The sequence below is a fragment of the Saimiri boliviensis genome, chromosome 3, assembly GCF_048565385.1.
Source record: "Saimiri boliviensis isolate mSaiBol1 chromosome 3, mSaiBol1.pri, whole genome shotgun sequence".
Taxonomy (NCBI): Eukaryota; Metazoa; Chordata; class Mammalia; order Primates; family Cebidae; genus Saimiri; species Saimiri boliviensis.
This window is the reverse complement of record NC_133451.1, coordinates 91218781-91244516: the sequence shown is the minus strand read 5'-3', so window position 1 is coordinate 91244516 and position 25736 is coordinate 91218781. Positions and strand designations below refer to the sequence as shown.

Below are 25736 nucleotides of genomic sequence, written 5' to 3'. Positions count from 1 at the left end.
TTCAAGTGATTTTCCTGTCTCAGCCTCCCAAGTAGCTGGGATTAGAGGCACCCACCAAAATGCCCAGCTAATTTTTGAATTTTTGGTAGAGATGGGGTTTTACCAGGTTGGCCAGGCTGGTCTCGAATTCCTCACCTCAAGTGATCCGCCCGCTTCGGCCTCCCAAAGTGCTGGGATTACAGGCGTGAGTCACCAAGCCCAGCCTCTTCCTTTTCTTATAAAGACACTAATCTCATCATGGGGGTCCCACCCTCATGACATCTTCCAAACCTAATTACTTCTCAAAGGCCCCATCTCAAAATACTACCACACTGGGGCTTGGGGCACCAAAATGTGAGTTTGGGGGAGACATAAACCGTCAGTCCACACCAGAGCCTCCATTAAGTCTTTCAACTGAAACTTTACACTTAGGCTGGAATGTTTCTAGGTATGTCCCTCGCCTTCTGAATGTCAATGAAAAATCTGGGAATGGCTGAGAATGTGGGTGATTTCTGAAAGGCTGCCCTTTTGCATGTGGCTATTTCTATGTTGATGGGGCAGTCACCCCCACCAGAGTGTGTAGGGATGGTGATCTCCCTGCCTGTGAGCAGTGCCAGCTGATGGAACCTGGCACCACTGGCCTCCCCAACAGCAGCTACTTGATTGCAGGATTTTATGGAGACCTAAAAGATGACTACCCCTCCTTCTCCTCCTCCTCCCCTCAAAGGCAGGCCATGATCACTTTTTAATCTGCAAAGTAAAGGATTACTTGAGTCTCACTGATGATCTTTTGTGACAAGAAAAGATGAGTAGGTGCCATGCACCTTTGAAGCAGCTGGTCATCCTTTATCCTTGCCTCTCTTTGCTAGGCATGAACTAAGCTGCTCAGGCTCCCTTACATCTACCTGGACCGTTCAGGGCCTGACAAGCTTTCTTCTCATCCTGAGTCTTCGCTCTGGCCTCTGAAGCAGTTCCTTAGATAGGTAGGTGTTTGGAGTTTTACAGAGTGCCTAGCATCTTTGACAAGTTTTTATAGGGGCAGGTTCCTCTGTAACCCTGTGGTCTCTACTTGATCTTCCTGTGTATACCATTTAGAACCTCATTTCTGACTCTCCAGGACCACCTCTCTCCGAGTAGCAGTATTTTCTTTGAAATGTCATTCTTGTTACCCTTTCTCACTAGGGAAATGCTTCTTTATCTCTTACTCTAAGAAAACTGTTGTCAGTAGGATCTGGTTTATGGAGAGGTGGGCAAATCAAGAGCCAGTCTCATAAATCTCAAAGGGGTCAATGTGGCCCAGCTCTGGATACACATTTCATAGGCCTGTCTCTCTCTTTCTTATCCAGCAGTTGGAAGGAATGTGCTTATATATGCAAAAGCAGAAGAGTCCCAGACCTTGGGGTTTATTAATGCTATTTTTGTATTTCTTTTCTGTGTGGGTTGAGAGAAGAAATTGCAGCTTGCCAGGTGGCACACAGAGGCTGCTCTGTGCTGGTGATGAAAAAACCACAGACACTCCTGAAGTTTATTGGTGTAGAACCCTTCTGGAGTTTTGTTTGCCTTCTCGTTTCTGTATGTGCGTAGAAACCTCTTTCAAGAAGAAATAGTTATTCCGAACACATTTCTTTATTGCAGAAGCACGGGGAAGAAGCCACTAAAATTCCAGAGACAGCTGCATGAATAAGGCACCAATGAGGAGGGGGAAGGTTTTGGCTGCTTTTTCACATTCTTACTGAGACATACTATGTTCATCAAACCACTGAAAAGCCAGATCTAACGGGGATAGAACCTAATTCAGCCACTGGAAGGTCACTCCAGAGTGGTGACTCTGGTTGTCAGTGTGCCCGTCAGCGCCCCAGCAACAGAGGTATCCTTGCTCCTGGATCCATGTGCCACCATTGTGGCACCACCGCTGCTGTGCCACTGCAGTCACTGACTCCTCCCTGCTCTCTTCTCTGCTGCTCCACTTCTCAGTATCCTAAGCTTCTGCCCACTCATGGCTCCTGCCAACTCCTGGCTTTAGCGTCCTCATGGCTTCCCCCCTCTGCCTTTTCTCTCTGTGTCTTAGATTATTTCCAGTTCCCCCCAAAAGAAGATCTGATTAACGAGTCAGTGACTGTCACCTCTGCTAGGCATGATCGTCAGGTGTGGCTATAGCTTTCCTTAGAGGGGGTCAGGCAAGGCAAGTACCCAGAGCAAAACAGATTCTTCTTCAGTGCAGTTGGGTGAGACACTCCTCCTGGGTACTTCTACAGTGTCTGTTGTCTTCCTCTTGTTCTAATAATTATATTATTAATATAATAGTGGCAACAGTGATGATAGCAATATACTTTTACTGAATTTTTATTATGTTCCAAGCACTTCACATTGTGTTTGGATTTACTTGGATTGTTTCCATGATCTTCATAATAACCTTAGGACGTAGGGTACCATTTTCACAGATACAGAAATTGAGGCTTCGGCGGATGAATAAGTACTCACAGACACAGGTACTAAGTGTGATCTTAAGCTGGTTACCCCATCTGCCTAAGCCTCAGTTTGGCTTAGGATTGGGATTCAAGACAAGCTAGTCTGTATGTCTGTCTGTCCCCCCTTATCGTCCAGGCTACCCCACTCTGAGTTTTGGATTTTTAGATCCCGGGGGATATTGGAGGTGAGGAATGCTCTCTCTGCCCCTCTAGAGCAGGCTAGTCTAAGTGGCTGAAATAGCAAGAGTCTCCCTTGTACCTTGATGGGTGCAAATGGATACATTGTTGCTTGTGGCTCTCTAAACTTCTGTTACAATGCTATTGCCTCAGATAGGGACCACTGATGTGTCTTATTTCTTCTTAAACATATACTGGTCTATTCGCTAAGTTACGAGAGATGCTGTCTAGTACCTAGTGGATAATGGAAATCTCCTATTCCAGAATGATCTCTTAAAGGCTCCAAATGGATATGCCCAGAGCTAGTTGTTCAAAAGCTAATTTGCAAAATGGCCAATTTGTTGAATATATTTTTTTCTTTCAACTTTTTACATGGACTGGTATTCATTTTGTCTCTATAGCAGCACTTTATGTTATGGTCAATTTGTTTTTTGCCTCTGCTGCCTGCCGCAGCAGCAGCTGTAGACTTTAGAAGAGGGAGAAAAGAAGATTAAGGATCCTAAGAAGAATGCTGACAAAGCATATAGTCTGCATATGAAGAGTTCTTATGAATATATTCATTTATATCAGTTCTTACTAATATAATCTTATTGTGTAATAAGATACACATATAGGAATTCTTCCCACACAGCATTCTGAATCGATCCTCTTGAATATATTTTTCTGATCACCTACGGTCTTGGTGCAGACTCTCTCTTGTTCTGAATCTTTCTCTTTCTGCTACTGTTGTTCAGAATCTCACTTTCATACATCAACTAAAACAGATGGAAATAAGTACGTGTGGCTCGTTACTCTGCTTCTCACTCATTTATCCTCATTCCAGTTAGATTCAGCTTCAGGGGATATTTTCTGATGTTATCTGCATAGTCTAGTACCCTTGACATCGTTAGCTCCCAGAGCTTGCTTTGCCAGTAGGATTCAGGTAGGAGAAGGATGAGAACTTCCTAAGGAATACAAATGCCAAGCTCTGTGTGTGTGTGTGTGTGTGTGTGTGTGTGTGTGTACTTTTGGCATAAACAGCAGTTCCAGGTACAGAAGAGTACTTGAATAACATTTTGTATTCGTTTATTTACTTATTTATGTTTTATTATTTTTTGAGAAGGAATTTCACTCTGTTATCCAGGCGGTGTACAGTGACATGGTCATAGCTCACTGCAGCCTCCAACTCCTGGGCTCAAGTGATCTTTCTGCCTTAGCCTCCTGAGTAGCTAGGACTACAGGCACACAACCACTGCACCTGACTTATTTTTAAATTTTTTCTAGAGATGGGGTCTTGTTTTATTGCTCAGGCTGGTCTCGAACTTCCGGCTTCAGGCAATCTCCCCACCTCCCAGTGTATTGATTTTTTTCCATGTTTGAGTTTTTAAAAGTTGATATTTAAACTCAAGGGTTAAACATTCAAGTTTGCATGCAGAATTGGAAATTCAACCATGCTATGCGTTATTTGTCAGTAACAGACAAAGCACCTAAAAGTTCCATAGAAGTTCCCCAGAACTGCTAATTTCATTGATGATGCTGAGTTGATAGTGAGTTAACATGAATGAAGACTGTTTACACTGGCTTAATTACCATGTTGACTTGAAATATCAGCAAGCAGGGGAAAGTAACCATTTAAAACCCGGTGCATCCCTTTGCTCCTTATTCCCACATTTTTTCCCAGCTTTGGCTGTGTGTGTGTGTGTGTGTGTGTGTGTGTGTGTGTGTGTGTGTGTATGTCTATGTGCGTGTCTGTGTATGCGTTTACATTCATGGAGAACTGAAGCATACTTTATTCAGAGCTTTTCTGTTGTGCAGGACTTCTCAGATGCAAATGAAGACCCAAAAAGAACCAGCATAAGCAACCAAGGGAGTGTATCTAAGGCTCCTGGAGTGACATACGTAACTCTAGGGCAGGCCTCAGGAACCACTGGACCAGGGATTTATAATGCTGTCTGGATTTTCTCTCCCTGCTTTTGTTCTTTGTTTCTTCCTGAGCGCTGATTTTCTATTCTCACTGCAGTCTGACTTTCTCCATGTGTTAAGAAACATGACATGCTTCACAAGGCTCTGGAGTTTGACATTTTAGAGTCTCAGCCACTAGAGAAAGGTGCCTGTTCTAACTCCTGGCACTCCAGGAAGGGAATCCAGACTTCTAGGCCTCACCATGCCAGCGGGATCATGTGAGATCCTGGCAGCTCCGAGGGGTCATGGAGTGAACGGAGGAGCGAAGGCGTCCTTACGAGGAGGAGGGAGGAGGTGGTGCTCTTCCCAGAAGAAGGGGGGTGCCCTCTTATTCCCAGAAGACTAGGTGTCTGCTGGTGATGTTCTTGCACATTCCTGAGGATTTACCGTGAATATGAGTGCCGATTTTAAATTACTTGGTAAACTTAACTGTAATCTTAGATTTGTTTTTCTTCCAGCTTCTTGTCAACTACAAGGTTTAATTATAATTACTCTCAGCAGGCATAAACTAGCACTTGTTACTCATCTGTCAAATTGAGCTTAAGGAAATTAAAAAGTTCAGAGAAAGACCTCATCTTTAGGACAACAGAAGACTGAACACCTTATCATTTTTGTGATCCAAATCACTGTTGCCAGGATTATGACCAGCTCCTCTTTTTTTTCTTCTTTTTTTGAGGTGGGATCTTGCTCTGTCACCAGGCTGGAGTACAGTGGTGTGATCTGGGCTCACTGCAACCTCCGCCGCCCAGGTTCAAGCAATTCTCCTGCCTCAGCCTCCCGAGTAGTTGATATTACAGGCACGTACCACCATGCCAGGCTATTTTTAGTCGAGACAGGGTTTCATCATGTTGGCCAGGATGGTCTCCATCTCTTGACCTCATGATCTGCCTGCCTCAGCCTCTCAGTCCTCTGTGTCAGGCATCCCCAAACTACAGCCCTCGGGCCGCATGCGGCCCCCTGAGGCCATTTATCCGGCCCCCCGCCGCACTTCAGGAAGGGGCACCTCTTTCATTGGTGGTCAGTGAGAGGAGCACAGTATGTGGCGGCCCTCCAACTGTCTGAGGAACAGTGAACTGGCCCCCTGTGTAAAAAGTTTGGGGACACCTGCTCTGTGTAGTAAAAAGCAGTAAAACTGCTGTCGCTCAGTGAATGCTGGGAAATTGTGCACAGGTGAAAGAATAAATCTGTTTTTCTCTCCTTCTAGGTAAATAAGCCTAATCTCAAGGGGAAAAGTACTGGCCGTTGGGCATTGACTTTCACATTCACTTCTTGTGTTTCAAGATTTGAGGTAGTGATGATAGCTCATAATGTATTCATGAAAAATGCTGAGTGGATGTAAAGTGTTCTCAGCACAAAAATGATAACTATGTGAGGTAATGCACATGCTAACTAGCCAGCTTTAGTCATTCCACTGTGTATATATATATATATATATATATATATATATATATAATGAATATATATATTCAAGACATGGACTATACATAAAATTTTATGTTCATTTCAGTTTTTTAATTTAAAATAATTTTAGATACATAAATAAAGGATATATTCTTTCCACCCCAGGGAAAAAAAAAAGATTTGAGTTAGTTTTCAACTGGTAACTACCTGTGTATATTCGGAATCCATTAAAAATAAAGTTGTTGCTAGTCTTTCCTATGCATTGTGGGAGATTCGTTCCCCCTAGCTTTCCGTAGTATCTGCAGCTCTATCTTTGCCAGAATTTAGGATTAAATAAGTAGAACCTGCAGTCCAGCTAAGCCCCCAAATGATTGTTGTTTCCTTGGAAACAGCTGAAGGCCTCTCAATTAAAACTGCCTCTGCAGGCCGGGGAGAGGACGTATTAAAATGAGTTTTTCTTAAGCCAGTTTTCATCCTCTCTATTAAACTGAGAGTGCAAATGATCTAGGAATCTCCTGACAGTTGGGATCACATGTTTTTGTCTTTGGGGGAGGGACTATTTTGATATTTCAGCCATAGGTATGTTTGCTAGCTTATTGCTTGCTTTGCTGGGTTGCTCAGATCGTTGCCTTTGTTACCCACTGAGCTCTTTATGTACAACGATGGATCCCGAGTGAGGGTTTGGGAGCAATCTAATCTTTGTTCGGACTTGCGAGCTGCAACTAAAAAGCCCATTAAAAATGGGTGAAATCATAGAACAGTCTGGAAAGGAATCTTAAAGGACATTAAGGCCTTATTTCCCATCCAGTTTGGGGATCTTTGCTAGAATGCTGTTGACAAAGGTTCACGGCGTTAGCTTCCCTCTTGGGGAATCCCATGTTTCTCAGCGCAGCCTTCTTTGGTTCATTGAACAGACTTGTTGATATTGAAAATGCCTCTTTATGATGGAACTGACATCTCTGTCAGTTCTTCTACTGCCACCTCTTCGTTCTGGTGCCAAGTTAACCGTTTCTTCTCCCATAATTAAACTTAAAATCTTCCAAGAATGTTTTCATGGACCCCAAAGTCTTCTCTCTCTTCTCGTGGCTGAGAAGGTTCATAACATGAAAACTTCAGGTACAAACATCTGTGGTTAAAGGCCTTCTCAGGGGAGAGACTGGTTTCCTAACAACCCTGGGCCTCTACCATTGATGCTTAGATTTTTTAAATTTTATTTTTGTAGAGAAAGAGCCTCAGTATACTGCCCAGGCTGGTCTCAAACTCCTGGCCTCAAGAGATCCTCCCACCTCAGCCTCCCAAAGTGTTGAGATTACAGGTGTGAGCCACTGCACTCAGCCTGTTGCTTGGATTTTGTCTGCCTTTCCTGGCAAATTCTTCTCAGGATCATTTGTATGGGTGGAGAATTGGTTTGAGTATTTCTGCGTTTTCCTTCGACCTTTTCCCCCCCAGAGTAAATATTCATAGTTCTCTGCTTGGAAACCTAAGAAACACAAAACTGGATCAAGCCTTTGGTCTATGCAGCCTCCTGAAGGGTGTGGTTGCCTTCTGTGATGTCACCCCAGAAGTTAAGGAATTCACCCTCAACCCTAACTGCTTTCATAGCCTCTCAACCCTTTGCCTGTGACTTTATTTAAACCTTAGACTTTTTAAAATTACATTTGTTTTATATTTTAAGAGTTTTTAATTCCCCATATGCATTCTGTCATTAATATCCTATTATTGTTCGTAAGTTGACACCCCCCCGCCAAAGGAAGAAACAAACAGACAAAAAAGAACAAACAAAATACCCTTCTCTGAATGTTCCTACCCACAACCTTTAAATGGATGAAAACTTAAAACTCTCAAGTTCAGATGTTGATCAGCGCTGACTGGGAAGTACTGGGAAGCAAGTGTGTGGCCCCTGCTTGGTACTCTCCCCTCCCCCTCCCGCCTTCCTTCTTCCCCCTCCCTCCCTCCCTCCCTCCCTCCCTTCCTCCCTTCCTTCTTTCCTTCCTCCCTCTCTTCTTTCTCTCACTTTCTCTCCCTTTCTTTCCCTCTCTTTCTTTCTCTCATGGTTTCTCTCTCTCCTTCTTTCCCCTCTTGAATATGAATCACATACCTGACAATCAGATGCTCTCTGAAGGTTTTCTTTGGGAGGGGAAAAGACAAATGCAATAATGCTGACATGTTGGAAAACTGACCCCACATCCCGGTGCCTTGTTGTGTGTTCTTTTCTGCTCCCAGGGAGTTCTGTCCAACATCTCTTCCATCACCGATCTCGGCGGCTTTGACCCAGTTTGGCTCTTCCTTGTGGTGGGAGGAGTGATGTTCATTTTGGGATTTGCAGGGTGCATTGGAGCGCTACGGGAAAACACTTTCCTTCTCAAGTTTGTAAGTATCCCACTCTCTACTCTCAGACTGAGAGCCAAAACTTTACCTTCCCTCAGGGGGTCACCCTATCTATAGGCAAGACAGTGAGCTGTACCAAAGGCACTGGCAAAAGCAGGGCCCAGGTCGTGATTTTCTTTTGAGAGAGTTCTCTAGCCCTGATTTTCAGTCCTGCCTCCTTAATAAGGATATTACCACCCCCACTCCCCTACCGTGACCTCCATGGAGGTTTCGTACATATATATCACAGACTTGGATTCCATTCCCTAAGATACCTTTAGGACCAAGGTAGGTATATATAGTTTTCTTCTAAGTGATTCCTCCCCACGCTTTTATGCACATAGAAAGTGGGGAGCTGTGCAGGCCGTGGATTTGGAGAAACCAGGCAAAAGCACAGTGGCTGTGGCCTGTCCAGATTAAATCTGTTAAGCAGTAACTTTCGCTGACTGGAGAAACAGTAAAAGGTAAATCTCTTTTGTCCTTAGCCGGCACAAAGTTCTCCTTTGTATGACTAGCATGATGTTTAGATGCGGCGCAGTTGGTGTGATCACTGTCTGAGTGCATGTTTGTAGAGGAGAGGTTTCACCAGGGGGCTTATTGGTATTTAAAGTTAAAATAGAGAATGAAAAGTGAAAGCCTTTGCTTTGGAGACTCCTTTCAATGGAGAAGAAAATGGCATGTGCCATTTATGTATCTTAAATAGGGTTGGTGAATGTAGCCAAATGTGCCTGTCAGCATGGAGCTTGGCGCTCTGGTGAGCATCTGCATCACAGCCCTCTATATGAAGCATCCATTCCCCCTTTTTTTTTTAATTATTATTTTTTATTTATTTATTTATTTATTTATTTATTTTGAGACGGAGTTTCGCTCTTGTTACCCAGGCTGGAGTGCAATGGCGCGATCTCGGCTCACCGCAACCTCCGCCTCCTGGGTTCAGGCAATTCTCCTGCCTCAGCCTCCTGAGTAGCTGGGATTACAGGCACGCACCACCATGCCCAGCTAATTTTTTGTATTTTTAGTAGAGACGGGGTTTCACCATGTTGACCACGTTGGTCTCGATCTCTTGACCTCATGATCCACCCGCCTCGGCCTCCCAAAGTGCTGGGATTACAGGCTTGAGCCACCGTGCCCGCCCCATTCCCCCTTTTTAAGAACAGGGAGAAGGATCAAAAGCACCCACCTTCATGTAGTGAGGGAGGATGGTGGCGATTTCCAGACAACAGTTGTAGTGTAATATTACCAGTTACCAGAATTATTCCCAACCTTTATTGACACATCATCATCCAGGGACATTTTTGTTTACAGAAAATCCGAGAACTACCCCAATAATCATGTAATGTGTGATTCTCTTCCCCAGCATTTCTGCCACATCATCCTCTGGCATCTTTTCTTAAACATCCCTGAGAAGAGGGGACTCACTGTGCCCCACCCAGGGCAGCCCATTTCAAATCTGAGCAGCTCTGGCTCAGACAAGGTTTTGGAGGCTGTTTAACCTGAAAGTTAGCATGACTCATTCTAACAAGGAAAACCGAGGGGTACTTGGTCTTACAGATAAGTTCGCAAGCAGCTGGTTATCTCTTCTGGATGCATGGAACCAAAGTGGCTGTAGCTAATTTCCTAAGACTCCATCTGCCTTATCTGCCAGATCCCTCCTTTGCTACACACACACACACACACACACACACACACTCAAACTCACACACACACACACTCAAACACACAGATACATACACACTCAAACACACACACACACTCACACACATACACACGAACACACACACACCACCAAATGCTTCATTCTTCACCTAGTCAAGAGACCTGGGCAGCCCCCAGGAGAGCTCTGTCCCTGATTGCCACCTTCCAACCTGCCTGTCTTCTTGGCATGAGGCATCTCAGTACTCAGCTCACCTCGCCAGCTTTCCTGTAGCCTGATTGGGTTCTAGTCATGCTCAGCTGTTGCTGTTTTATCAGTTTCGGCCTCTATGCCCCAGAATGTGGGATCCTCTTTTTTTTTTCTTTTTTTGAGATGGAGTTCCACGCTTGTTGCCCAGGCTGGAGTACAGTGGCGCCATCTCAGCTCACTGCAACCTCTGCCTCCCAGATTCAAGCAATTCTCCTGCCTCAGCCTCCCAAGTAGCTGGTATTACAGGCACCCACCACCATGCCTGGCTAATTTTTGTATTTTTAGTAGAGATAGCATTTCCCCATGTTGGCCAGGCTGATCTTGAACTGCTGACCTCAGGTGATGCGCCTGCCTTGGTCTCCCACAGTGCTGGGATCACAGGCGGAGTCACTGCACCTGTCCAGTCCCCTTAATTGTGACTTACTTGACTATACTTTCATTTATAGTGGTTGTCCCTTTACTATAATTTATTATTTCTTATAGTTGAAGATTCCAGCGTTAACTGAATAAGCAGAAAAATACACACTTGTCTAAATCAGCACCATATTTATAAAGTCTCATGTTGGAAATGAAGAGAACCGTGTTGTTTCTGGGCTTTTTGAGACTTGGAAAATGTCTTAAATGGCCTCTCTCTCCATTTAATACAAACGATAAAAACTGGCCAGGAGTAACCTTCGAGCAGGAGATCTGAGATAAGTAGTAAGTAAACGTCCACAGGACTCCAAATAGCCCAAAGATTTGCCGCCGTGAGGAGAGTTGCTGAGGGAAAAATCCAAGAACTGGGATACTGCGAAAAGCAGATAGAGCTTCCTGGTTGGCTGAGGCCCTAGGATGATGCCTGTGAATCAGTGTCCACATCTTTGGAAATAGGGGAAATTAGTTCAGCAGGGCCTGGGGCATGTAGCTATCTACCAAATATTTTATATGAATTGATTTTGGACTCAATTTTCGGTATGTATATTATGTAACATGAGGAGAAAAATTACCAGGGGAACTGGAAAATGCACTTAATCTTTGTGGAGGTGAGAACAAAAATCGAATTAAAATCTTTCCCTGACTTGGTGTTTCCTGCATGTGCTCCTGTGTGCTAGCTCTAATTTTGTCATTTTGATAGTACGATAATTCGTAATTCATATTGACATGCTTAAGGTGGTGCCTAATACAGGGCAGGGAGTTATTTACACTGTAGGGTAAGCATTGAGTAAAAGTGGTGAGATTTTTTTTTCTGTTCATTTTTCAAGATTAGGGAAAGTTTAAATTGAAATTATTGGCATTGCTGATGATCATTAAGAGCTGTTTAAATTTTGGCTGGGCACGGTGGCTCACGCCTGTAATCCCAGCACTTTTGGAGACTGAAAGAACTGTTTAAATTCCATTTCCAGTGAATTCATGAAGGATATATAAGCAGGAACTCTAGGGAGACCTGAAGGGCTGAGCTGGAGGGTCTAGAATGGGGGTCTAAACCTGGGAGTCCAAAAACTTTGCCAGGCACCTGTTTCCACCTTCCACCCCTCCTCCCACGCTCACCCTCACAAAGCAGTACTTGGCACCCTAGACAAACACTGTCAGATCTGCGGACATCTAATGTGTAGTGGTCCTTCCCACTCCCTGCTCCTAGCCTCCCCCTGATCACATAAGACTGGGGGACGTCTTTGAAGGCAAGGGGTATGGTGTTACTCATCCTTGCTTCTGCAGAGCCCACCTACCTCGGGGCCTGACCCATTGTGGATCATTCAGTAGATGTTTGCGGAATGAATGAATGTTTTTTTCGCTTTTTCTTTTAATGAGTAACTGTCGTTTCCTTTGCACCCCTCCCAATATATTTTTCTCTTGGCTGGTGGCTCCTTGTCTGCTTGCTGAAGACAGAACTGCAGCCCTGAGCACCTTCCGCCTCCTCAGACGCTCACTGTTCTGCACGTGGCCTTCAGTTGTGGCCCCATGTCACCCTCTCTGCTGTTGTTACCAGAAGTTTACCCGCAGTGTACCCTCTGGTCCTTCACAGCTCATTTCTCATAATCTATTTTAACAACAACGTTTGAGAAGGTTGAGAATACAGGATGGTAGGAGGTGGAAAAAACAGTGGGTGTGAGCAGAAGGTCCATATGACTAAGCTGAGACTCTTCTGAGTTTTCTAGATGGAAGGGAAATTTCTCCAGAGTTACGGGCAGTTACCACATGGCCTCATGGCTTTGAGCCCTTCTTTTCAACCCGTTGTTGTCTACCTTAAGCAGGAGTTTCCCTTCGGCTGTATTTTGATGTCACTTAAAATGTTGCTGGGGCCCGTGCTTCCTAGAGGAAGGCAAGCACAGCTACCATTCCCAAGAAAGCCCTCAACTCTGGGGTTTCATTGTGTTTTTATGATGGGAAACTATTTTCATGTCACAGTCACTGCCCACCCCACTACTTCCTCTTTGACCCCTTCATCTAAGATGAACACATCTGTTACTTTCCCCTGTACAGCAGGTGCAAAGGAGAATTAAAACAGTGTCTGAATCCATAAAAGGAATATATTGAGTAAGAGAATCAAGGCCACAGTAGCAAATGACAGGCGATCTTAAAATATTGGAATAATCTATCTTTCAAGTTACAGATGCTTACTAGAGATTGGGGCAGATCATTGCTCAAGCATCTGGCAGTACATTAATCATGAGAAATTCATTAGGCCTTAATGTGGGTCTAATGAGAAATTCTTATTATCCATGTTTGCTTATGGGCTTTGTTGGTTAATTACCAAATGGAACACCAGAGACCCTAAAATGTGATTATGAAATGATTTTTAATTTTTAAAAGTCCTTTCTTGGAGTGTAATATTCTATTAACGAATCTGCAGAAACTGAAGATTATCTGCTTTGGAGATGTGTAACAATCCAATGTAATTACAGACCTGTTTAGAGAGGAACCACTTAGCTACATATGATCAAAATAGCCCTTATAACTGTTCTCAGTGTATGTGTCTTTTGTCTTAGTTTTCTGTGTTCCTGGGAATTATTTTCTTCCTGGAGCTCACTGCCGGAGTTCTAGCATTTGTTTTCAAAGACTGGATCAAAGACCAGCTGTATTTCTTTATAAACAACAACATCAGAGCATATCGGGATGACATTGATTTGCAGAACCTCATAGACTTCACCCAGGAATATGTAAGTTTGAACTGGTTGGTTTGTTTTCAAGTTAAAGTTCTCTGAACGATGACCCCAGTGAATATCCTTCCTGGTTTCTGCATCTGCCGGCTGGAAACTACCTGACTGCTGCGTGGGTTTCTGTTTATTATTTTCCGACTTGCTGTGTGACTTACAGGATTTCTATTGCAAATGGAAATGTCCCATTTTCACTTGTTTCAACTTCTGTTAAGTTAGAGGAACAAAGAAGATGCTTGAGCAAAAAGTTCTAATCATGGATGTCCTTTCCTATTTGTATTTGAGGAGCATTGTTGCTCCAGGTTTAAAGTTTTCTTTGGTTAGTAAATATGGATCTTTCTTATTCCTTGCCCCCTTTTTTGGTAATCCTTGATATTTCACAGCTTATAATAATCTACTTATTAACAGAATAATTTGCCACAAAGTTCCTAAAACGTGCTTATCCAAATATTATTGCACATGCAGTTAAAAGCATAAGCTTAGAAATTCCTATGGCCCAGTGGCTTCTAACAAGTGAAGAATCTGTGTGGTGGAGTCGGGGCCACTCCCTCTGGTCCCTGAGCATGCCTGTGAAATGGCTTCTTCAGTGCCAGCAAAGTGACAGATGTCTCGTTTCACTCAGAATGCAAGGGACCAAAAGACACATGTCTAGTGCCAAAATCTGATAAGGGACCCTGGGCTCACGGGACCTTGACCTATTTTCCCAGTGATAAAATGGAAATAATACTAGCTACCGTCTAACTCACAGGGATATTATGACACTCTGATGAGACATACATGTTTTGACATTAGGCTTAAGGCGTCAGGTCCTACAGATTTGCAGGTGTTTATATGCCTGCACCGAAAAGTCAGGTAGGCTGAGCAGACTTGGATAGTGGTGTCTGTGGCATTCATGCATATGGCAGGACCAGAGGGCAAGCAGAAGCCCAGTGAACTGGTAGTCTGCTTGGGGTTGGACAGTTTTCTACCTCTGATGAAGGGAGGCAGCAGCCATGTCAATACTCGTCACGAGGGAGGCCACCCCCTTCCTTAGGCACTCAGGACTGAGCTGGGTTATGTGGTTTTGTTCAGTGGCAGCAACATCCATCCTGGAGCAAGTTGTACCATAAGTGGGAAATTAAGCCCTGATTCATGTCCTCAGCCCACTTCACTGTTTTATTCGGTTCTAGTGGGTTCGGGCTCCCTAATAATCCCTTCCCCGGCATTATTCCTGACTGGCTCGATGGCACTTTGATGGAGCTTTGTGGACACACCTCGAAATGCACACCCCAAGCCCTGGAAGGACCATGTTGTCTTGGAATGCTGTGTGCTCTATATGGAAACACTGTGGTTTCACGTGATTTTATTTTTGCATCATGGAATTTAATGTTTAGAAGTCACTATTGGCCCAGAAAGTCTTCAAATGGTTGAGGCTTGATACTTATTTAACTCAGCAAAGTAAAGAAAGTACATCCCAGGGGAGTGAGGACAGGGTTGTGTAGCAGCCTTTGACTCAGGCCTCATTTAAGAACCACTGAATGTAAATGGTTGTTTTATTATATTTTAATTGGAAGACTGACATTTTTAAGTTGAAAATGTAAAACACATGCTCTTGTTTTTAAACAAATTCAGAGTAGAAACAAATGTGAAAAGTAAAGCTCTAATCTGGTGGTAATGGATATATTAACTATATAGTTCTTGATTGTAGTGATGGTTTTGTGATATATACAGATGTCAAAATTTATCAAATCGTATACTTTAAAATGTACAGATTATTGCATTTCAGTTTTACCTCCATAAAACAAATCAGATATTTAACGAACCATTAGAATATAGAGATCCAAACTTTAAAAAAGTAAGCCTACAGTAGCCCACCCATAACCCCACTTGCCTCCTTCTGTCACTACCACTGTTGTTGGTGTCTTATTTACCCTTCTAGAATGTTCGTTTCTCCTTCTAGAATGACATGCCCAAGCCAAACAGATCTTGTTCTAACCGAGCCCTGCTGTATAGCTGCTCTGCCCTTCCTCCACCTAACACCACGGATCTCATCAGTCGTTTAAATCACGTGCCAACACATCCCTACAAACCTTCGGCCTTAATTACTTTGGAAGCTTTTATATGGGCCATTTAGGTTTAGTTTGACTTAAAAATAAAGTCTGGGGCAGAAAGGACAGAACTGGCAGAAGCTGGGTGTCGTTCAGTGGCTGTGAGTGTAGGCACCATCTTGCCTCCAAGTTGGGATGTTCTAATTCTTTCCTGTTTGCTCTAGTGGCAGTGCTGTGGGGCTTTTGGAGCTGATGATTGGAACCTAAATATTTACTTCAATTGCACAGATTCCAATGCAAGTCGAGAGCGATGTGGCGTTCCATTCTCCTGCTGCACTAAAGACCCTGCAGTAAGTGAATGCCAATGAACTGTTGGCCTGCTCTCAACATCAAGCCGAGAGTATGCATGGGAGGGGCAGAGTAATTTTTTTGTTGAAACCTCTTCTTACTTGGTTACTCCTAATTGTAGCTTCTGTAGCAGGTACAGTGCTCAAATCTTCCTAGTAGGAGTAATAATTGCTGGCATTAATTTAGCAGTGTGTGCTGGTTCCTATTCTAAGCCTTTAAGTTGGAAACATTCCTACTGGCAGATGCCACCATTACCCTCCCTTTTCAGGGGAAGAAATCAAGCCACACAAGGTGTAAGTGACTTTCCCAAGCTTCCACTGCCTGCAGGTGATGGAGTGGTGTATGAGACCTAGGCAGCCACCTGTAGCCCTGTTAGTCTTTCTTCATGAGAAGGGCAGGCTCCTGTAAGAGCTCTCTGCATTGGTTTGGAATTAGTAACTAACCCTTTTCTTTTTGGCTCAGTTCTAAGGGAAATATTAGGAGTAGGAGGAGAGTTCCAGACAAGACAGGGCTGGACTGCTGTGTAGAAAGACCGCAGCAGCTGGACTCTTGAGAGTCGTAGTAATCACAGGAATCGCAGTTTGCATTTTATTTTAAAAAAAGAATAAAATATAAAATCTATTTATAAATCACTCCCTTTTGCCACAGGTTTGATAATGTTTTGGGTCAAATCATGTACCTGAAACATAGAATGACTTAAAATGCAATTCTTAAGCCAGGAATAGTAGTTCACACCTGTAATCCCAGCACTTTCGGGGCTGAGGTAGGAGGATCCCTTGAGCCCAGGAGTAAAAGACCTGGCTGAGCAAGAGAGTGAGACCCTATCTCTACAAAAAACTTAAAAAAATTAGCTATGTGTGGTGGCACACACGTGTGGTCCCAGCTATCCTAGAGGCTGAAATGGGAGGATCACTTGAACCCAGGAGTTGGAGGCTGTAGTGAACCATGGTCATGCCACACTGCACTCCATCCTGGGTGACAGTGAGACCACAGTTCTTTAAAAAAAAGAAAAAGGCTGGACATAGTGGCTCATGCCTGTAATCCCAGCACTTTGGGAGGCTGAGGTGGGTGAATCACGAGGTCAGTAGATTGAGATCATCCTGGCCAACATGGTGAAACCCTGTCTCTACTAAAATTTAAAAAAACTTAGCTGGGCGTGGTGGCATGTGTCTATAGTCCCAGCTACTCGGGAGGCTGAGGCAGGGGAATTGCTTGAACCTGGGAGGTGGAGGTTGCAGGAAGACGAGATTGCACCGCTGCACTCCAGCCTGAGTGCAGTGGTTCATGCCTGTAATCCCAGCACTTTGGGAGGCCGAGGCAGGTAGATCACAATGTCAAGAGATTGAGACCATCCTGGCCAACATGGTGAAACACTGTCTCTACTAAAAATACAAAAATTAGCTCGGGTTGATGGCACCTGCCTATAGTCTCAGCTACTCGGGAGGCTAAGACAGGGAATTGCTTGAATCCAGGAGGTAGAGGTTGTGGTGAGCTGGGATTGCACCATTGCACTCCAGCCCAGGCAACAGAGCAAAGCTTAGTCTCAAAAAAAAAAACAAAAGCAACTTTCTAGTGTTAGCATGACAAACATGAGGGATTACTCTGCACATCTGTGTGCGCTCCTAACCACAGAGCCCTTCTGGGTCTCCTCAACCATCCTCTGGCCCTGCAGTCCCCGAATGTCCTCCCCAAGGCTCTCTCTTTCCCCCAGAAGCGGAGCCGAGTGGGTGCTGACGAGCTTAGTGGGGATGCTCCTTCCTATGGTGGAGGTGGTCGGGCTCTTAAAAAGAGCTGTGGTCTTGGAAAAGCAGAACGTCTTGCAGACTGCCCCCGGGGGACCACCTCGGCTATTTCTCTTGGTCTGAGGAGGAGACAAAGTCACTAAGGACTGTGCTGCCCCGCCGGCTGCCCTTTCCCACCAGCTCCTCTCCCTCTCCCCTCTGAGGAGGGCCACATGGCAGCAGAGTGTCCGCTTAGAGCCCAAGGGGCTCATCTTGCTGGCCTGGCACTGGCCAGCGGGTGCCGCACAGCGCATCTCCTCTGGCCAGTTCCTGTCCCACGTGAACACTCCCTCAGGAGAATTCTGGATTCTCAGAGGCATCAATGCTTCCTCTTGCACCTACACATCCTCTGGGTAGAGCTAGCTCGTGCCTTGCATTCTAAGCTAATAAAATCTGCCCCGTACCCCACAGAGGAGGAAAATAAACTAACCCAAAAAAGTGGAACCCATGCTTCTGATCAGACCCTGTGAGACGTCAGGTTGTCCGTGTGATATGTGATGGGGGCATTGTTTTGTTTTTTAATTATTAAAAGCTCATTGAAAACCCATTTAACACAGAAGTATATAGATTAAAAACTAGCAGTCCATCCAAAAGAGCACACCTGAAGAGTTAGGTTATGTTTTTTAACTGTCTCAAGTGCCCTAAATCCCATAAGCTTCTTGGGGTTGGCAACACTTTGAATCTTCAGCCTCCTGTGTGATAGACTTGCTGTCTTTTCTGATATTCCCCAAGCCTTAATTTTCCTTCTTTGTAAAATCGGGCATATTTTAATACCTACCTCTGAAGATTGTCGCAACAATGACATGAGGTCATGTGTATAAAGTGTTTAACACGGTGCTGCAGTCTTTTTGCTCAGATACACGTTTTATTACCCATGCGTAACAGAGGTCTTCTGCACATTTCTAGGTGGGCTTTCTGTTTAATGAGTAAATTTCACTTTTCTCTTTCCTTTCCTCTTCAGGAAGATGTCATCAACACTCAGTGTGGCTATGATGCCAGGCAAAAACCAGTAAGTGGAATCTCATCTTGTTGCTTAGCACAAAGGGTGTTGGAGGAGCTTTGGCATGTCCCTGGTGCTCTATCTGTGACAGTGTGCTCTCTCTTCCCTTGTGAAGGAAGTTGACCAGCAGATTGTAATCTACACGAAAGGCTGTGTGCCCCAGTTTGAGAAGTGGTTGCAGGACAATTTAACCATCGTGGCTGGTATTTTCATAGGCATTGCATTGCTACAGGTAAGATAAGGGTCCTTTATGGATATCATAGGGGAATGATGCCCTGGCAGAGCCCTTGCCAGGATCGAAGCTTTGCTTAAAAACCTTCCCGTCAGGGGCCAGGCACGGTGGCTCACACCTATAATCCCAGCCCTTTGGGTGGCCAAGGCGGGCAGATCACAAGGTCAAGAGATTGAGACCATCCTGGCCAACATGGCCAAATCCTGTCTCTACTAAAAATACAAAAATTAGCTGGGCCTAGTGGCACACGCCTGTAGTCCCAGCTACTCGGGAGGCTGAGACAGGAGAATCACTTGAACTCAGGAGGTGGAAGTTGCGGTGAGCCAAGATCATGCCACTGCACTCCAGCTTGGCAACAAAGCGAGACCCTATCTATCTAAAAAAAAGGAAAACAAAAACCTTCCTGTCACAGTTTTTAAGACACATTGGAGGTCTGGGGAACAGACCTAAATGATTTGGTTTGTGTTTTATTAAAGCTCTGAGTTTAGATGCTACTATCGTGAAATATTTGAGGAAACCTTTTCTTTTTCTAAGATGGAGACATTGATTAGATCAGTTGTTGCTTGCTGGCATTCCGTCATTTACATGGGCTCAGTAATACCATGTTGTGGCAACTGAGTCAAACATGCATAGTTAGAAGTAGATCTCAGTGGCGAGGTTAAGGTTTTGGGGAGTTTCACAGAGAAGCCATAACCCTTTCTCTCCCCGAGTCACCTTGCCAAAGTGCTAGTGAGGGAAGGGAGCACCTTTCTTCTGGCCAGTCTCAAGCGCTGGATTCTTCATGTTGTTGGTGTGATACTTTCCCAAGAGCACATAGTTGAAAGAAATTAAAGAAGACCCAAGTAAATATAAAGATACCCTGTGTTCACAATTATGAAACTTCATTTTATCAACACCTTTTTATTAATATAACACCTTTTTAATTGTAACCACCTTTTTAGCAAAAATGAACAGGCTGATCCTGAAATTCATATGGAAAAGCAGGGGACCCATAGTAGCCAAAACAAATTTGCAAAAGTAAAACAAAGTTGGAGAACTCATACTACCCAGTTCAAAACTTAGTACAAAGCTATATAGTAATCAGTATAGTGTGTACTTGAGTAAGGTTAGCCATATAGATCAGTGGAATAAACTGAAAATCAAGAAGTAAAACCAGGCCAGCTGTGGTAGCTTATGGATATAATCCCAGCACTTTGTGAGGTCAAAGCAGCAAGATGGCTTGAGCCCAGGCATTCAAGACTAGCCTGATCAACATAGCAAGACCTTGTCTCTACAAAAGGTAAAAATAAAAAAAAAAATTAGCCAAACGTGATGGCACATGCCAATGGTCCTAGGTCCTCAGCAGGCCAAGGTGGATCGCTTGAGTCTAGAAGGTTGAGGCTGCAGTGAGTCATGATTGTGAAACTGCACTCTAACCTGGATGACAGAGCAAGACCCTGTCTCAAAAAAAAAAAAAAAGAAAAAATAGGAGAAATAAGGCCAGGTGCAGTTGACTCATGCCTGTAATTCCAGAACTTTGGGAGGCTGAGTCAGGTGGATCACTTAAGCTCAGGAGTTCGAGAACAGCCTGGGCAACATGACAAAACTTCTTCTCTACAAAATACACAAAAATTAGCCAGGCGTGGTGGCGCATGCCTATGGTCCCAGCTACTTGGGGGACTGAGGTGGGAGGTTTGCCTGAGCCCGGGAGGTTGCAGTGAGCCAAGATCATGCCACTGCACTCCAGTCTGGGTGACAGAGTGAGATCCTGTCTCAAAAATAAAAAATAAAAAAGAAGAAATAAGCTTGTACATCTATGGTCAGTTGATTTTTGACAAGGGGACGAAAACCATTCAAAGGGGCAGTCATTTCAACAAATGGTAGTGGGAAAACTGGATATGCAAAATAATGAATTTAGACCCCTAACTCACACCATATGTAATTAACTCAAAATTAAGCAAAGATCTAAATATAAGAGCTAACACTGTTGAACACCAGAAGCAAACACAGGCATAAATCTTTGTGACTTTGGATTAAGCAGTGTCTTTTCAGACATGACATGAAAAGCATAAGCAACCAAACAAATGTAGACACGTTGGACTTCAAAATGTAAAACTTCTGTGCCGAAAATGCTGCCATCAAGAAAGTGAAAAGATAACTTCTAGTATCTAGAAAATATAAGAACTTTAAAAATGTAACAATAAGAAGACAAGTTAAAAATGGGCAGCCAGGCATGGTGCCTTGTCCCTGTAATCTCAGCTGCTTGGGAAGCAGAGGCAAGAGGATTTCTTGAAACCAGGCCTTTGAGGCTGCATTGAGCCCTGATCACATCACTGCACTCTAGCCTGGGCAACAGAGCAAGACTCTGTCTCTTAAATTATTTTAAAAAGACACACACACACACACACACACACACACACACACACACACACACAATGAAAAGATACCGTCATTAGTCATTAAGGAAATGCAATTCAAAGCCACATACTTCATACTCATTAAAGTGGTTAGAATAAAAAAGACAGACAGTAACAAGTATTGGCAAGGATAGGAGAAAATGGAACCCTCACGTTCCTGATGGAAATGAGAAGTTGCAGCCTCTTTGGAAAACAATGTAGCCGTTTCTCAAAAGTCAAATACAGAGCTACCATATGAGCCAGCAATTCTACTCCTAGGAGTGAATTGAGAACACGTTTACCCAAAAACTTGTAGACTCATGTTCATAGCAGAATTATTCATAATTGCCAAAATATGAGAGCAATGCAAAATACCCATCAACTGAGGAGTAGATAAAGAAAATGTGGCATGTCCATGCAGTGGAATACCATTCAGCCATCAAAATGAATACATTAATAGTACATGTGAATGAACCTTGGAAATATTTTGTTGCATGAAAAAGACAGTCACAAAAGCCATATATTATATTATTCACTTGATATGAAAAGTCTGGAAGAGGCAATCCACAGAGGCAGAAAGTAGGATAGTGTTTGCCAGGTCTGTAGGGGTCGTGGGATGTGAATGAATGCTCACAGGTACAGGATTTTTTGTTGAGGTAATGAAATGTTCTCTGATTAGATAGTGGTGATAGTTGCGTAGCTTTGTGAATGTACTAAAAGCCACTGAAGTATACACATTACAAGGATGCTTTTTACCACATACGAATTACATCTTAAATTTCAAAAATTGCTGGGCGCGGTGGCTTAAGCCTGTAATCCCAGCACTTTGGGAGGCCGAGGCAGGTGGATCACAAGGTCAAGAGATCGAGACCATCCTGGTCAACATGGTGAAACCCCCTCTCTACTAAAAATACAAAAAATTAGCTGGGCATGGTGGCGCGTGCCTGTAATCCCAGCTACTCAGGAGGCTGAGGCAGGAGAATTGCCTGAACCCAGGAGGTGGAGGTTGTGGTGAGCCGAGATCGTGCCATTGCACTCCAGCCTGGGTAACAAGAGCAAAACTCCGTCTTAAAAAAAAAAAAAATTCAAAAATCAACGATTTTAAAAAATGAGACATAGTGGCCAGGGAAGAGCCTAATGAAGTTAAGAGTGCCACTGTTTGACTCACATTTTCTCCCTTTCTCAGATTTTTGGGATATGCCTGGCCCAGAATTTGGTTAGCGATATTGAAGCTGTCAGGGCGAGCTGGTAGAGCCCCTGCAACCGCTGCTGCAAGACACTGGACAGACCCACCTTCGGGACCCTCCCGCGTGCCGAACTGATGTCCAAGCTGCATGGACCTAATCACAGTGCAGCCTGCAGTCTCGCCTAATGGAGCTGCCATTAGGGGGGTGTAAAACTGGGAAATGCTGCTCACTGACAGAATTTTAAAAAATAAATAACCAGTATGAAAGTCATTGCGCCATGAATCTCTACTGTAGCCATGAATTGATGGATGGTTGGATGCTTACCAAAAAAGAGAAAAAGGGAGGGTGGGGGACCCAGATGTACTTGAATTTGCGGAAAACACAGTCTTGTCCTCTCCTTCCGTAATTGGAGGGCTGGGAGAGGCAGCTTTGCTCGTCACCCCACCTTGGACGGACCACCTTCTGTTCTATGGCCCATAGGAGTGCGTCTCCTCAAGGAGTCGGCCCCTCGCCTGGGAGGGCAGTGGTCTGTCGGCCTCCCTCCATGTACGTTTTAGGAAACACTTGCAACTCTCATCTGAAGAGGAAAACAACTCGTCCTTGGGTTCACGTTTTGTGATGGTGTTCAGCAAGTCCCTTGGGCAAGCACACTTGGCCTATCCTGGAAAGTCTCCTTATAAGAGAAATTGTGTATTTCACGTGCACCGAGCAAGAACGTCGGAAGACTTCATGATGCCGTATTTTAGCAGGACTGGCCTTTTTTCTAAGTAGGCCTGAGCTTTGTTTATCAGTGACATTCAAGGAGAAAATGAGGTTAATGAAGAGGTATTAGTTAAATACCCCCTTCTTCTCACCCTGCCAAAATTAGCAGTTGGATTTTTGGAAACTCTGGAATATTCTGGGTCATTTTGTTTTGTTTGTTTGTTTGTTTTTCGTCTCCCAAAGGTGAAAGCTATGATACGGTTCCACTTAAATTTTAGTGTTTTCTTACTCAGCTCAAGCATTCATTTTTGATAAAATCTTAACCTGCATGACCTGTGAACCTGAATCCATCGTCTCCCTTTTCTGCCAGCTTTTCTACAAACATTTAAGTATGTTATTTGGTCAGCACTTATTTCCTAGTTTCACAGTCTTGGGAGGCTGCGGCATGTCCTCCCAGCGTGGCTGGGAAGAGCCCAGCTGTGCCATTGCACGTGCTTCCATGGGCTGCCACTCTCTTCCACAGTCGATCTGAGTGGCCTCTTCTGACCCTCCCCTTCTTTCTCTGTGAATGGAATTAAACCCAATTTTGAAACAACATTGGCACGATCAAAAAGCTTCTAAATGGTTTCTTTTTCTTCTTCCAGTTTTAGTTTGCTTTTATTAAAAAAAGAACATAGTGCATGGCCATAGCTCCTTCAGTTCTCTTAGGCAGACTAACCATCAGGATGGTATCAAAGCACAAATACTTTGGAGGGGAATGCGTTGAACCGGGGCAAGTACTCTAACACAAAGTGGGAAACCACTTCCTGGTGCTGCCGCCCCTGCCCCTACTTGAGGTGGGAGGGACGAGCTTTGCCCTCTAGATTTTAATCCAGGTTGTGTCCACCGGCTGCTGCCCTCCTGGGGAGCAGGTATCAGTCTGTGGAAAGCTGGGAAAACCACAGGCACATTTTACGGTGCGGACAGATTTGCCAGCACATCCCGGGCAGCCAGCTAGCATGCTTTGTGAAAATTAAGCAAGGTTTTCTATTTCAGCCCCATGGTGCATTGTGGTGGCTGATGAATGTGTCAGTCTGCTCAGAGAAAGGACAGAGAGGAAATTCTTTTCAAAGCTTGTGTTCACAGTTTGGGTGTGCGTATGGCTCTGCATGTGTGTGTTTTTGTCTCTGTATAGGTAGAGGTGTTCACGTCTTACTCTGACTGTAAGGTTGTCTTGTTTCATCTCTGTCCCCACCACAGTTGCCATTTTGTAATGTCCTTCCAGCACGGAGTAGACATGAGCCCTCCAGCCGGCATCGTTTGTCTTTTTGTTGATTGCCTCATTCTCCAGTGAACTCCATCTGGCCAGTTGATTCAGAATCAGGCAAGATCCCTGCTCTTTGGCATATCCACTGAAAGGCCAAACAGCAAGTCCGAGTGAGTTTTAAATATTAATTAATCACCCTTTATTTTTTACACTTGAGAGTGGTTGTAATAAAGGCTGTCATTAATAAACTTGGTTCTACCTTACATGGAGTTGTGTCTGTCTTCGTTACTTCTTTCTTGAAATTGTGAAATTTTTGAATCCAGTGGTTCTTAGGCTTTAGCGGGTGTCGGAATCCCTGGGAGGACTTGTTAAACACATGAATGTGTTTGCTCCATGCCCATAATTTCTAACTTGGTAGGTCTAGGGTGGGGACGGAGAATTTGTATCCTGATAAGATCATGGGTGATGCTGTTTGGGAACTACCCTTTGAGAAGCGTTGCTCTTGGGATCCAGTTTTCTAGGAAGGGAAATGGAGAGGTAAGATTTTGTAATTGGGAAGGGCATTTCTTTATACTTTCAAATGCTGACTGACAAGACACAGGGGCCAGAGCCCCATATGTAGGAAATCCCTGCCCATGAGGTTGTCATCTGCTGGTTACAGTCACTTGGGGACCATGTGAAATACAGATCCCCAGACCTGACCCCTAGCAGTTCTGGAGTGGGAGACCTGGGGTATGTATGATTTAAAAGCTCCCTTGAAAATTTAATGCCTGGTGGGATTTATGACTTATGGGCTTAGATAAATGTTGATAATATTCACAACCTTTTTTATAAGAAAATAATTTCTCATAGTCTCTTGGAGCCGGAATCTTAAAAACCCATTTGGGAAATGTCAGCTTAAATGTCTTTCATTGTGAATTATCACTGCAGAAGAAGACTTCTGTTGTTAGAACTGATTAAAGACTTTTTTCAAAGATCAAATGAAAACAAATTTTAAGGTTCGCATAGCACACTTAGATCCTGACAAGTCTCAGACTTGCTCAAGAAACATTTTGCCTAATTTCCCGGATATTTGAACAACAATGTTATTTAGATATTAAGGAAATTTATCAGTGGTAATTGGAGATGACCAATCCTCTGCTTCTTGAGAGTTTTCTTTCTTTCTTTCTTTCTTTCTTTTTTTTTTTTTTTTTTTTTTTTTTGAGACAGAGTCTCCCTCTGTCACCAGGCGCCAGGCTGGAGTGCAGTGGCACGATCTCGGCTCACTGCAACCTCCACCTCTCAGGTTCAAGCAATTCTCCTGTGTAGCTGGGTCCACAGGTGCATGCCACCACACCCAACTAATTTTTATATTTTTAGTAGAGACGGGATTTCACCATGTTGGCCACAATGGTCTCAATCTCTTGACCTCATGATCCACCCGCCTGAGCCTCCCAAAGTGCTGGGATTACAGGTGTGAGCCACCGCG

At 44.0% G+C, this 25736-nt stretch overlaps 1 protein-coding gene across 4 annotated transcripts in view; it reads left to right on the top strand.

Annotated features, from left to right (window-relative positions):
* Positions 1-24531, top strand: part of TSPAN5 (tetraspanin 5) — a 191488-nt gene extending 166957 nt beyond the window's left edge. For 2 of the 4 annotated variants that reach the window (XM_003929530.3, XM_074396483.1), the window contains exons 3-8: positions 8190-8336; positions 13203-13373; positions 15622-15747; positions 18488-18535; positions 18642-18758; positions 22320-24531. In XM_003929530.3, the coding sequence (XP_003929579.1) occupies positions 8190-8336; positions 13203-13373; positions 15622-15747; positions 18488-18535; positions 18642-18758; positions 22320-22385 (675 nt within the window). In that variant the 3' untranslated portion in view covers positions 22386-24531. The remainder of the gene's footprint in view (positions 1-8189; positions 8337-13202; positions 13374-15621; positions 15748-18487; positions 18536-18641; positions 18759-22319) is intronic. The other 2 variants (XM_074396485.1, XM_074396484.1) reach the window with 1 other exon arrangement.
* Positions 24532-25736: the final 1205 nt, after the last annotated feature.